This window comes from Limulus polyphemus, unplaced genomic scaffold (genome assembly GCF_000517525.1).
Source record: "Limulus polyphemus unplaced genomic scaffold, Limulus_polyphemus-2.1.2 Scaffold28, whole genome shotgun sequence".
Classification (NCBI taxonomy): Eukaryota; Metazoa; Arthropoda; class Merostomata; order Xiphosura; family Limulidae; genus Limulus; species Limulus polyphemus.
In genome coordinates this window covers 965319-980343 of record NW_013665638.1, presented here as the reverse complement: position 1 = coordinate 980343, position 15025 = coordinate 965319, and the positions used below count along the sequence as shown (strand labels likewise).

The 15025-nt window shown below is 32.6% G+C and overlaps 2 protein-coding genes across 5 annotated transcripts in view; one reads left to right on the top strand and one right to left on the bottom strand.

The window, feature by feature from the left end:
- Window positions 1-1616: 1616 nt before the first annotated feature.
- LOC106459596 (tubulin beta chain-like) lies at window positions 1617-7895 on the bottom strand. Its single transcript, XM_013919232.2, has 6 exons — window positions 7743-7895; window positions 5357-5465; window positions 3491-3601; window positions 2951-3195; window positions 2186-2822; window positions 1617-1810 (listed from the first exon to the last, which is right to left on the bottom strand). Exons 1-6 carry the CDS (start codon window positions 7797-7799, stop codon window positions 1632-1634), a joined length of 1338 nt encoding a protein of 445 aa, XP_013774686.1. The 5' UTR covers window positions 7800-7895; the 3' UTR covers window positions 1617-1631.
- The window catches only part of LOC111085817, a 195497-nt gene continuing 187277 nt past the window's right edge, over window positions 6806-15025 (top strand). For 3 of the 4 annotated variants that reach the window (XM_022386159.1, XM_022386168.1, XM_022386152.1), the window contains exon 1: window positions 6806-6985. The gene's annotated coding sequence lies outside the window, so the exon portion shown is untranslated. Of the gene's footprint in view, window positions 6986-9499; window positions 9590-15025 lie in introns of all 4 variants that reach the window. The other variant, XM_022386162.1, reaches the window with a different exon arrangement.

The following is a 15025-nucleotide window of genomic DNA, read 5'->3' as shown; positions in this document are numbered from 1 at the left end:
CAATTTGGCCAGAATATGGTTAATAGCTTAAGGACAATACACTCCATGCTATTAACGATACAATTCAGCAGGATGTAGAGGTGTGTTGTCCACCGATACACATTCCAGCATAGCCGTGTGCTGCACGTTCCTGCAATAAGATAAGGCGAATCTGTTTCAAATTCTCTACAAACTAATACAAGCTAATTATCTAGCTGCAGGGTAGAAGCGGGACTCATAATTTAAAGGAATATTTCACCACATTGTTGGTCCACAGGAAGTGTTCTTGGCACCATTGCAGACTAGTTATTTTGTTTTGCTACGATCGGAATGAAACTCATTAGTTGTCCGACAATGGAATCAATCCTTGTGTAGTACGTTTCTAACTATCTATACAGTGACAATACACACAGTTGCGTTTGTGAAAAGCTAATTCAATGTCAAGGCTGAACCTTGTAAATGTGGCGAGCCCAAATCCACAGATATCAGTCCGAACCAAAATATCACTGGATTGCAAACAGTTTCATATTTTTGGGATTGGTTGTGGTTACTTGACACGAGTAAAATACTTATCTGGAATCCAGTTTTTTTTTTTTTAATTACAATGTAGAATATTTTTATCAGTACAAAGACGATTGAAAAAGATTATACGAGACTACTGTATAGGTTGAATGACCCATCTTTTGGATTTGATATCGCATGGCTTGATGTTAGTGTCTCATTCTTATGAGACAATGAAAAATATTCATCATTAACCACTGATCCAAACAAGCTCTCTACATATATCAGAACTAACATTTAACTCTGTACATATTCTGGTTAATTCATTAAAATTAACGTAACTAGTTTATTTTTGAAGTCAAGATCTGCTTTCCGATTAGTTAAATCTGGTTTCATACCCACCTATATTAGTGTTCTTGTTCACAAGATTGGATAAGCAGATAACAAAAAAACGATTGTATTTCACCATTAATACAAATCTTTGCTAAGTTAAATTCAATATAGATTCCTTACATTCAAGGGTTTTAGACACTATCACGACACCCTAATGTAGATTACTTATCAACATGTCCAAAATGTAAGGCCACAACGTTCTACTTGATCGTATAAAGATTAAAAATAACATTTTGAAGTGTGCGTGTACAGAAAATAAACAACTGAAATAATGTTACTGTATAATTAATCTTTGAGAAGTTTGAATGTCTAAAGACGGACCTTAATGTAAATGTCTTTGATATAACTTTCGTCTGTTTTGGAATCTAGGTGCGCGTACGAAGAAATGCCTTTGTGGAGCAGAAATGCCGCAAGTACGTGTGTGCAAACTGATATAAGCTACGATTACTGCAAGAACATTATATGTCATAAACAAAGTCAGCCATTAACTTACTAGAGAACTTGCACGTAATTTGAGTGCATTGCATGAAAAGTAGCAACTAGTACTGGATTCCAGCATTAAGTTGGAGTTTTATTTCCGTCATGAACTGGTAGTGAATAAATAACACTAGTAACTGGTTAGAAAAGACTACAAATGAATACTAGACTAAGCTTGAACTTGAAGGTAAGATACAACACAATTTCTTAGGAAGCAAACAAAATTATGAATTTTACATCAAAAAATAATGAACGTTTTAAAATTTAGTGGAAACTATAAATTAGCCTTCCTCAAGAAGCTCTTCTTCATCAAACTCTCCTTCATCTTCAGCAGTGGCTTCCTGGTATTGTTGGTACTCAGAAACCAAGTCATTCATGTTGGATTCAGCTTCTGTGAACTCCATCTCATCCATTCCTTCACCAGTATACCAATGCAAGAAAGCCTTACGTCGAAACATAGCTATAAATATGGAAAACAATATTCAAGAAAAACCTATTTTATTCGGGAATTAACTTTACCAGTATTCAAATCTATTATCTAACTTGTAGAAAATAATATGTATTAAAAGAAAAGGTTCATTTAATCATTGTTATGTAGCTTATGTTGCCCTCCGATATTGTTTTCACAAGTGTAGTAAGATGATGTATAATTCAAAGTTTTAATTTCAATACAAAAGAAGTCTCGCAGTAAATATAAAAGATTAAACTTTTACAGCTTTATAAAAAGGAGAAAAAACATTAAAGAAGACTATGTTCCACATTCAGTCTGGGAATAAAGAAAAATTTCCAAATTTAAATCCAATAGAATATACTTTAAACAAGTTAAAATAAGTACCTGTAAACTGTTCCGAGATTCTTTTGAAGATTTCCTGGATGGCAGTGCTATTTCCAATGAAAGTGGCACTCATCTTCAACCCCCGAGGAGGAATGTCACACACTGCTGTTTTAACATTATTGGGAATCCATTCCACAAAGTAACTGCTGTTCTTATTCTGAACATTCATCATCTGTTCATCTACTTCTTTCATGCTCATGCGTCCACGGAAGATTGCGGCTACAGTCAGGTAGCGACCATGACGAGGATCACAAGCTGCCATCATGTTTTTGGCATCAAACATCTGCTGAGTTAGTTCTGGGACTGATAGTGCTCTGTACTGCTGGCTTCCTCTGGAAGTAAGTGGAGCAAAGCCTGGCATGAAGAAATGGAGACGAGGGAATGGAACCATGTTCACAGCAAGTTTTCTAAGATCTGCATTCAGCTGGCCAGGAAACCTTAGACAAGTGGTGACTCCAGACATTGTAACAGAGACAAGATGATTGAGGTCACCATAGGTTGGAGTGGTCAACTTGAGGGTGCGGAAACAAATATCATATAGAGCTTCGTTATCTATGCAGTAAGTTTCATCTGTATTTTCTACAAGTTGGTGAACAGAAAGTGTAGCATTGTATGGTTCTACAACTGTGTCAGATACCTAGGATGAAAGAAATGCATAGTTTGTAAAACATTTTCAGAGAACATTAGTCACTGTTATAAAATTTCACATTCACCAGTATAAAAGATTCACAGATGAGAAGCATGATGGTATGAGTTTAAACTAACCTTTGGTGATGGCATAACACTGAAGGTATTCATGATCCTATCAGGATATTCCTCTCGTACTTTTGAGATTAAAAGAGTTCCCATTCCAGATCCAGTTCCTCCACCAAGAGAATGAGCCAACTGGAAACCCTGAAGACAATCACAGCTTTCAGATTCCTTCCTGACAACATCTAACACTGTATCTACTAGTTCTGCACCTTCTGTATAGTGTCCCTTAGCCCAGTTGTTTCCTGCTCCACTCTGACCTGATAGGAGTACCATTTATTAGAAAAATACTAATTTCACAAATAAAATAAAAACTTATATATAATAATTTTAATAGAAAAATATTTAAGTTTAGAAAGTTAACAAATTGCTTGGTTTAGTTGTTATGAATTAATTACAACACTCACACCATATACAGAGTTCATACACCTATGCTGTGAAGTTAGAATGAAGAATTTTTACAAAAATCAAAATAAATACACACACACACAAAAACAAAATGGATGACAACAATAAAAAAAAAAAAATTATCACATGACACCTTTTAAAACTAACCAAAAACAAAGTTGTCTGGTCTAAAAAGCTGGCCGAAAGGTCCTGATCTTACAGAATCCATGGTTCCAGGTTCCAAGTCGAGAAGAATGGCACGGGGAACATATTTGCCACCTATACAAATAAAAGTTATTGCATATCTGTTAAAATTCTTTTAATAATAACCAACAATTTAGTGCTTCATGGAATAAAATCAATATAATGGGTTAAATAAAACACCGATTTTGTATCAACTGGTCTTATGAAATTTTATGTTTAGTTAAACATACATTTCTGAGCTTTCATAATGCAGAAATAGATAACATTAAGAGTAGGTAGTGTATAACGGAAGTAAATTAACTGACACTGGGTGCATCTTTTGCATCATATTCAAAAGCTACTGTTACTAACAGTTAATATGTAAGCTACATATATATGTTTAATAAATTATGTTTGTTACATATACATACATAATATAGCACTAATCTAACCTGAAATAAACAGCAACGAAGAAAAAGAAAATTAATGTATTTAATAAAATTCATCCTTAAAATTATACAACACGGGTTTATCCAGTGCGGTCTACAGTGACATCATTACATAAATCCTTATATGGTAGTCTAAGCGACCACGATGCTGATGACACGATAGCAACACATGGAAACTAACCGGTCCTTAAAAGATGGCGACAACACCCAGTTAAACATAATACTTTAAGTCGAGCACGTGCGCTCCTCCTCCTACGTAAGCTAGGACATGAAAATATACTGTTCTAACCTTGTTAAAATATGTTTACTTTTTTGGTATAATGAATATCTGTGTTGAAGCTGAAACTTTTTGTAAAAGCAAAGTCCTTTACGCTGAATATTAAACGAATGTAGAATTATCTCGAAATTAAGGAAATACAGTTTCAACACACATTACAGCACTAACAAATATATTACATATTTCCTTGTGCATTTGTCTTCCTAGATCGTACATTGAATAAGGTGAGTGAATCATTACCGATCCTTTCTCTACACCACTTCACTTAATAGGTGAGATTCGCAATAGCATTATACCAATATGATAGTTTCTATAGAATTTACTGTTTATACAAATACACAATTCGGAGTAGCAATGGTGAAAACACAAAGAATTGGTAACTATACTCAACTTTAACCTATAATTATAGCTAAATTGTGCATAATCAAACAGATAACTTTTGCAACAAATCTAAAACGGGAGGACTGAATATGTTAAAACAAATTTTTATAAAGAATAAAATATATATATACCACATGAGCCCAATACACACACGCACACTAAATACCAATAACTAACTACTCGAAATGTTGCTAATTTCAATGCAAAACGATATTCAACTATTTCGGAACGTCCACAAGTTATTTAGATATTTGTTTTTATTTTACAACGTGAGTGATATTTATCACTACAGTACTGATGACAATGTATACAAAATTTACTTAGGAAAAGAAAAACAGAGACTCCATAATAAACCCCAATCTATAAAATAAAATAAGCAGGAAGTAAGATGTTACTACTGCTACTAGGTAAGTTAGCATTAAATTCCAAACTCGTTCATCTATGCAAAGTGAGTTCCATAACTACCACAGTGCAGCGAATTTTAAGACATACACAAAATAAACAGCATTGTTATCAATATAGTTATAATTACCTCACCTTCTTGCAATGGCTTTAAGTTTTCTTTCACATTTGCTTAATCAAACTAAAATGTTAAAATTGAAAATATAAATAATATTATTATTTTTCACTGTGTCTTGTGAACTATACGCTTAGTGCTATTTTAAACTCATTAAAGTAATAACATTATTATTAAAGAACGTCATTCACTCCGCACCAAATTTACGAACAATATTTTTAATATACCTGAGGCTTCATTGTAGTACACGTTGATTCTTTCCAATTGCAAGTCCGAGTCACCATGGTAGGTACCCGTAGGGTCAATGCCGTGTTCATCAGAAATCACCTCCCAGAACTGCGAGTGAAAGACAAGTTAGTTACTGTGAGATGGTTATACTGGACATATAAATGACGTTGATTCTCTGGTTGGGTCATTATACAAATTAACGAGATAAGGGTTAGAACAGAAATAAAAAGCATCTGAATTGACACAAAACTAGGGGAAAGAAACATTTTGAGTTCTTTTGCATCATATGATACTATGTAACGTTACTGTGTTGGAAATGTAGACTATTTGAAAAATTGTTAATTATGTTATATCGAGCATATATTTCATAGTCTCTTCTCTTTGCTATGTATTTCAGTTTTATTGTATTTCTTAAAGCGTCCCCTTACACCCAACGTAAACTTAATAGCCACCCACCTAGTATGATTTTGCAGTACGATTCAACCCACAATGGTTCATACCTTAGTTCAGAAAAAAAAAATGTGTTTTTACTTTTAATAAACAAATAAAACTTTAGGAAATTTAAAATACACTCGAAGTTGATGTACGCAAATCTTAAATTAAATCATGAGTTGCTTAATATTAATGTAACTCGGACTTTAAATCAGATGCAACGTAAAAAAGTGCATGTTCAATACATGGTTATAGAACTCTGGTGGTGGTTTCACTTCTGTTTCTTTGTGTTTGTCTAGATAAGCACAGCTGACATTGAAAAGTACAGTATTATATTATTTGCTTTGTGAGACCTTGGGCTTTTTAACAAATGAAAGCCTAACGACTAGTAGAAGTAATGTTTCTCAGAAAAACGGAAATGAACAAGTCTAATTAATATTAAATGTTAACAACGTATTGAAAAATTTCGAAGTTCACCGCTTTATATTTATCGCGTAATAAAAGTTTTAAGCATACGGGATTATGCAGCGACTTTCCACTAGGGGGCCAATATGCTAACTGAAGTATCTCTATACTTAATGCGCATGTCCAGGCCACTCCTTGGTTTACCTCAAATGAATCACTGCATCATAATGCTATCTGCTCGTTACCCGAGCTCGTAATTCTGCAATTACTGTACTGTGCCAGACATTTTTATAATCTTACTGCAATGTTGGTTTGAAATAATACTTACTACCAAAATATCTTTAATAAAAAATATTAATTAAAAAATTCATCGATTACACTAAGTACTATAGTATATCATCAGTATATATGTTTGCGTTAACGCAAATATTATTGGCATATATTCTGCAAAGCAAAATATTATTTCTTATTACTGACATATGAAGTATTTATTTGATAATCCCTCACCCAGGTCCATATTTAATGTTGTAAAGTACATCATCGGTTAATATGTTGAAGCAGTGACGATCATAAAAAGCTTAAACTAAACATATAATAATATTTAGGAAATCTAAAGACAACCGACTTATGAACTAGCCAATGGCGAAACAGATATCTAATACTTTCTGCTGAAAACAACCAATAGGAGATGAGGTATCGTGTTTCATAGTCAAATATAGAAGGAAGGATAAACGGCCATGGAAGGAGAATATGGCGTTGAGCTAAATTGTACATTACCTTTGTTTAGTAGGGTAAGCATAATATATTTTAACTTGGGTTAAGATAATTAGAGCATTGGTTACCGATTACAGTATGCTCCATATCAATGTAGTGTAGAATATTCAAAATGTTAATAACCAATAATTTTATTTACTTCGATATTTTTAGCGTAATTTTAATTAATGAATAAACATAACATTATAAAACCGGTTTTAATTCCAGTTTCTACAGACTACAGTAACGAAATGTTATGTAATATTTTTTTTATCAAGTGATAATCATTTTGTCACTCTCGCATTTTTAAAAACATTTTAAGAAATTTTGGGCGTATATATATTCTAACCTCTTTTTTAAGATAACGTTTATACTTTATAGCAAAGTTTTAAACATTTTTTTATGCAATAAGCAGCTATATAATAATTAATAAATAGTAAATACACACTGATATATATAATGCATATAATATATGTCAGGAATTACCGAAAAGAGCCTTTTATTACAACATAAAACTTTTACAAGTTAAAACACAAGCTTACCATTACCTATACACACACACACTACTCATTACTGAACTTCTATGTTTAAAACTAGTAAACCTAAAGTAAAAGTTGTGAAAAGCTAAACTAAAGATTTCACTGTTTGAAATTGAGCTTTGAAATGAACGTCTGTATCGGCGGAAGGTATGAAAGTTGAAACGTGAAATACAGTAATATAAACTACTGAAACAAAATATTTTATCGTGCTAAATTACAGAGCAAAAAACAAATATAATTTTAAAAAAGTTTTTACCTTTGCTCCAATTTGATTGCCACATTGACCGGCCTGAACGTGCACGATTTCTCGCATATTGGTTTTTTTTTCTTTTACGATTATATGCTCCCGTACGTTCTATCTCGTCTTTTCGAGAAGGAATATGGCGAAAACGAGCAATGCTTCGGATTTAATGTAGCTACTAGACTATGACTGCGCATGTGCATTTATGTGTGATTGGTTAAAACTAGCCTCGTGACCTACAGATTTTGGCGGAGAAAAACAAAGAACTATATAACGCTATGGCGCCGAGACACGCATGTGCATCAGAAACTACCCTAGGGCGTTTCCTGATCTTATTGCGTAGCATATTATGCAGCCTTCTATCTCGAACTACAGACTGTAGTCGTGTCAAATTAAGTACTTTTGTAGGCAGTAAGTGTATTTTTTCCAAAGTTAAATATCCAAAGGAAAGTTATAACAATAAAGTAATATGGAATGTCGTGACAAAACAAAAAAAACAAACAAACACATACAGTGGTTTTAAATTTTCAGCATTTAAGAAACAAGGAAGAAGAGATGCGAAGATTAACACTAGTTTTGTGTTATAAATATCTGTAACCGTGAAATAAATTATAAATCAATACCACGTTTGTCTTTGAGTCTTTTAAGAGAGAGTTGTGTGAATACATTTATATATGTATATGACAAATCTCTCCAGTTCTCTAAACAGACAGTCGATACACAGCAATTTCAGATATACAATAACTTTTGAATAATACGTTATCAAATTTATAAGTGCTAGTTGAAAGGAATTATTTTCTGAAACTATTCATAAACGAAGCAATATATATATAGCAGACTACTTCCCCATCTCAACCTGACAAAAGAAAATAATTATGTTTTAATAAGAGAGAAAACAGTTTCTATATAATGTCAAATCATATGTATCTGATGGACTTCAGCTTTGTGTCTTTTGATTTTGGTGGATAATGATAATGGTAATTTTGTACCGTGATGTCATGCTGCAGTAAAATTAAATTGCTCTAAATAATTAAGGAATAATTGGAGTCTTACATATTCTACTTATGGTACAAAACACAAATACTGTTAGTAAATAATATCAGATCACTAACCATATGACCTGAATTATAAATCCATGTCCTCAAATTTTCATCTGGTGTTTGAGAAAACGTTTATTTGATAAGGTATTCAAATAATCTCGGACATCAATGTAAATCGTACATCGATATGGCATACTTAAAATAAGCGAATCAGTGAGCAAATGGAGTAATATCACACACTCCTCTGTACTGGATGCTTCTAGTTCATCAATACTGCTTACTGGCGAATAGCATGCTACCAAACGTCTTTCCAAAGCATCCCATTTATGTACATTTAGAGTGGCTTGTATATTATAAATAAAAGAACCATTTCATGTTGACGTGATATTAGTACTCGACACAATGTATAAACGATTGCAATGAATAATAACTTACTGCTTCTTAGAAATGAATTTAAAGCTTATGTTGATTTTTTAAATCGTTTATTTTATAACTGATGATGGCTCCTCACAAAGAATAATCGGTGTATTGGTGAACTGTGAAACATAAGCGCCTCCTTAGAATAACTTTTGTACATTATACATGTAAATATCTTTAAAAAAACGGGTCAGACAACTAAATTGTAGTATGATCGAAAATGCTTGAAAAAGATATTATTTATGATTTGAAAACATTTTTTTTTTGAAATTCAAAAAACTTTGTGATTCTCATGTACTTCATGATACTCAGCAGCAAAACCAAATCATTGAAGTTTGTGCACTTTTGGGCCTTAAGGATGACCAAACCACTAAAGCTCGAGAATTATGGAACTCATATAAAAAAGTCAGTCCTCTACTTATGAAAATTTAGTGTTAAATTTAACAGGTTATCTCTCACACAATAGAAAGTACCGAAAAGCCATGTATAAATCACTTAGGGTATACGTATAATCAATCCGATATCTCGCACAAACAAAAATGAACTTCACATTTTGATTTGTCAAGTTTTTAAAATTTAAAACTATGCTTTATCATATTGCTTTTATATCTTTTTTGTATTGAAAGACAGCCTTTCTGTTTTCATAACTATCAAAATGATTAAAAAAGTTTTGCCAATACAGTTTTAACACCATGTATAAACCAATAAACATTCTAGTAACAATTAGTTGCTACAACATTGCGTTGCACTATTAAAGCAGTTTGTACTTTAATTAAGAACTTTAAAGTTGGATGCTCCAATTCATATAATTGGAAAAGCAAACAAAAAACGCCCAGTCACTATATCTCTAAGATATTTAACAAATGTGGTAAACATATGTTGTCCCAAATGTAGATGAAGTAATGATGAAAGAAAATAACATAAATGCTAAAATGAGTGAATTTGTGGATATTCTGGAAATTCCTTTTTGGTTCTATTTTTGTCCTGCCAGCTTTCAGAAATTTGTTATCTAATTGTTTTAAAACGCATTTATTTTAAGTAAAGTTTAAGAAGTGTTACAATAATAATTATCTGAATAAATTAAAAGTGCATTGTTAGTACAAGATCATTACATGCAGCATTTTTCCTTTAGGTAAGACTAGCTCATGTTACAAATCGATGTTTTGTTTCTGGATTTTTTCTTTGTTTCCTTAGCTTTACTGTGAGAAGAATCGAATCGTATCACCCCATGATTTCCGAAATGTATCTGGATAAAATAGATGTTAAAACGATATCATTATGTAGTTTTTAATTATATTAATGATGTTCTTCTGCTCTTTCACTATATACATTTAAATGACTGAAGTTCAGCAAATGTATATTGTATTAGTAATGCTTTAGAAGACTATGTTTCAGTACATCATAAAATCTCGTCCCTAAAAGCTAGCATTTTTTAGTTTGCACCAATGTGTTAGGGACTAATAAGTTCAAGCAGATAAACCTGATTATTCGGAATCAGTAAAAGCTTTATCTAATGATTTTTGAAACGTAACACTGTGGTAAATATACAAAATGCCCACAAAATAGTGTGACTCGTTTTGATTATAATACATATGCATATTTTTACGCATTTAATCATTAAGGTGTCTTTGCATCTTTTAGATAGGATATTCTCCTATTCTTTACAATTGAAATCATACCTGTATATTTCTGTCTTGAACAGCTTTAAGCGTCACAAGATCTGACATGTTACATTTTCTTATATTTTACACTTTCTAATCATTTTTGATATGTTTTGCCCTTTTCAAGTACATTAGATATTGAACATGTAGTTGATATAAAAATGATATCAAATTAATGTACCAGTTTTTTGTTCCTGACTAACTGAGCATAATATCTAGATAAATGAATAGATAAATTCTATAACTCCAACAAGCGATTTATCGGAGTAAAGTTTTCTGTTTTGTTTCACAGAATTATGTTGCCTGAACGTCTAAACGAATGGCTAGATATTTTCGTGAGTTGAAAAGGCTTCAGTCCGTGTTAGCTCAGCCATATCGTAAATTGCATTTATTTTATGTTGATATATATTTTCATTAATATTAATTTACGTTGTGCGTGAATTTGTCTGTATGTCCTACGAACTTCTCCCACGGTTTTGGAGCTAGCAGGAAAAAAAAATGAATCTGGCATTAGATTTTTGAAACTGTGTTCGTACTTTACTCTCAGTCCGCAAGACTCAGGTTCCACAGGAGGAAGTCCTAACGGGGATTTTTTTGTCAGATATAGACCTCCCCCTCTCATGTGGTAATAATAGAAGTAAATGGGGACAATAGAGGGTATTTTATGCTAGTGTAAACTACTTTTCGATTAATTTTTTTTTACAGTAAATGTGAATACAAATTGAGTAATTGCAAGCTGTCCAATAGTATTTTGTTTTGAATGTTTGTTTAACAGAGAATATCTCCGACAAAATCAAAATTCTATGTGAAGACTGACAGCACCCATCTATGTTGGTGGTACATACACAAACAGAAATTCCTCCCCTCCAAAGCAGTCGAGTCTATATAGGCCTTGGGTTACGTCAACCAGGGTAGATGTTCTATTTATCTAGTTTGGTTGTGTACGTGTTCTTCTGAGTATGACTCATCTAATAGATGGCAGACTGTCTGACTCCCATATGGTCAGTCAACCCACTTAGCTAAGCCATCTCAGAAATTGAATTATGATAAAACTGGAAGGAAATTTAAATGCATTTATTGCACAAATACATACTAGTAAATTTACTAAATACACATTTTTGGAATATATTAAAAAATTACGTTCTTTGTAAATAATTTTCCTATGTGGAAAAAAAATGTCATTAAGCCTACACTTGCGTAACAAACGAATTTATAGCATTACTACATAAACAAAATTTTGATAATTTTGAAAGATAATGATCATCTTCTAATAGTTTTCTCATATAGAAGAAACTGTCATTCAAAATGTGGAACACACTAAAACAGTTCTTTATATTAATTACTAAATTTTGTTCTGAATAAAATATACATTGGTCAGGTCATTCGAAATTTGATTATGTACAAATTTGGAAGTGACTAGCTAATTAATAACTAGAAATAATGTATTTTATTAGCTATGATAATTTTACTCGTAACAAGAGAACATATAAGTTAATGTAAAATTTTCTTGAAATATGATTGTAAAGACAGGTCAAATAAACTGAGCATCAATTATGCTGGTATGTTAAATTTGTAATATAGTGTTTTTCTCGATCACTAACAAAAAAATTTCCTCCTCGAAGAAAAAAAATAGCCACAGTTAATTTCAAATGAATTATATCAAAATTCATAAGTAACATAAGTTCCTGTAAAAAAATGACAGGTCGTACCCCTAATGGATAGCGTGTTGGGAAGCGGGTCTAATGGACCAGAATTTGAGACGTGATACTGCTGAATATGCTCAACACATTCAGCTGTGTATCCACTATAAAAGTAACAGTCAATTCCATTATTCGACTGAAAGAGCCAGACAAAGCCATGTAGTGTCTGGTGCTGTTGTTTGGTTGCCCTCACCATAGTCAGTAGTTTCGGAGTATGGGATAGTTATACCTGTCACTCAAGGTATCTCTGACTTGGCCGCCTAGTCCGCATGCCTTAAATGTGCTATGAAGGTTAAAATTACAGTTCTTTTAAAAGTATTATCACTTGTGAGATAAATGCATAACTGGGCAAATTAAATTTTACATATATGTATGTATGAGTATATATATGTATATATTTGAATAGTTTACTATATCTAAAATAAGAATATAAAAGCAAAAAATGAATTGATCTTTGTAAAACTTAAACTGAAATCCTATTGCAGTATCCCACAATCATTAGATGACTTACGGCAACATATTTGTTTGTTTGTTGTAAAACATAACTCTACACAATGCTGTGCCCACAACGGGTATCTAAACCAGGTTTTTAGCAATATAAGCCTTTAGGCTTACCGTTGAGCCACTGAGGGGCCAAATTAGATTATAACCATACAGAGAAGATCCCCAAGTTGTAACAACTTAGATTTACTTTCCCTGCTCCAGGGTGTGGACAAAGACAAGTAAGATTAAATAATAATAACACATAATATTTTATTATTGATTCTTACTTTTAACCTGATTTGTAAAACAGTTACACAAAAGTGATAAAAATTACACTTCATCAACTTAATCTAGTTCATTCTATAACAACTGTTGTTCATGCAATTTGATAATATAAGTACCGTTTCAACCATTGTTGTTTATGTCCTATCCTAGCCAGCCTGATGAGTCCTGGTATTCGATGAGAGACATCTTAGGAATTGGATATATAAGACATAGTGTGTTTTACATATTGTCATACATTTTTCTTCACTATCTCTCTTAAGTTATTCGCATTTACCTAAGCAATAGGATCATCTCATGTTTGTTTTTGATCTTTTGACATCCAATTTACAAAGATGTCAAAACTACATGCAGAACAACACAAATGAAAATTTATAAAAATTATCTAAATATACCTTATGTATTTTATTCTTAAATGATTTTGAATATGCCAATTAGCAAGTCATGTGGCATATAAAGGACTAAATTTTGACACTGCTTGGCGTTATGTATGTATTGAGATGCCAGCAAAAACTGATCACTTTTGAGAAGGGCATGTAACAGCCAAAATACATTGCAAGATAATTTACTAATATCATACAATTGTGATTAGATTGGGTATTTAAAATTTCAAAGATGGAAAAAATCCTTATTACTTTATGACATTAGAAAACAAAGGAATATGGATCAACTTTGAGAATCAGAACGATTCAAACAATTGTATCCCAGTTGTGATAACAAGTGAGAATCCAAAAACACAAAGGTCAGTGGCAAAAGTCATCCACGTGCCCTAGTCTACAGTAAGCAACATGATAAAGTAGAATATTTGTCTGGAACAGCAACACAAGTTGAATATATATATATATATTGAGCTACTGATTTACAACTACTGCCATGTTGGCAGTGCGTCTACAATGCATTGGGCTGAGGAGTTGAGATTTTTAGGTGGTTCCCAGTTGTTCTTTTATGAGTGCAATTCACATGATTAATAGCTCCTTTAACAAGTCAATTTTAAAACTCCCAAATCAACTCAACTTGTAGTCAAAAGGTTTGGCTAGCAATGTAAGGTTAAACGTTACAACAACTAGGAACTAGGCCAAAACCCAATTCTTTCTTGGAATAAGTCATCCTCTACTCTTAATTAATTATACAAATGCCAGATATTGAGTGCATCAGCACTACCTTCACCAGATTGGAATGGATGTATGCTACTTTGCTGTACAGCTAGCTTTAATCCTCCCAATATTCCTATTGGTCATTAGAATGTAAGAGCTAATCTTCGACACCCCATCTCTACCAACTATGCAACAAAGAAACTCCACTTCTGTGTGCATGAGTGCAAACTTTTCAGGTATCAATTTCAAGTCTATACAGTTGGTGTACTGAAATACCTTCTCATATTCTAAATTGTGGTCAAAAATGTATATCATTCACATAGATGAGGCATCTCTCCCATTGTTATCCCCTCAGTGTAAGTTCCATCAACCTCTCAAAAGTGGCGGGTTCATTACCTTCTCCAAATGGCATGACATAGAATTCATACAGTTCTTCTGCTGAAAGTAGTCTTTGGTCTACTATAATTTTCCGGTGAAATGTGTGTTAGAAGCCATATCTAGTGTATTGAACCAACAGGGATCTTTCAACACATCTAGATATTCATCTCTGCATGCCAGTACAAAGATGTCAATGTGAGCTCACCAATCTTCAAATCTGCTGGCCTGGATGGGTCTTCCACT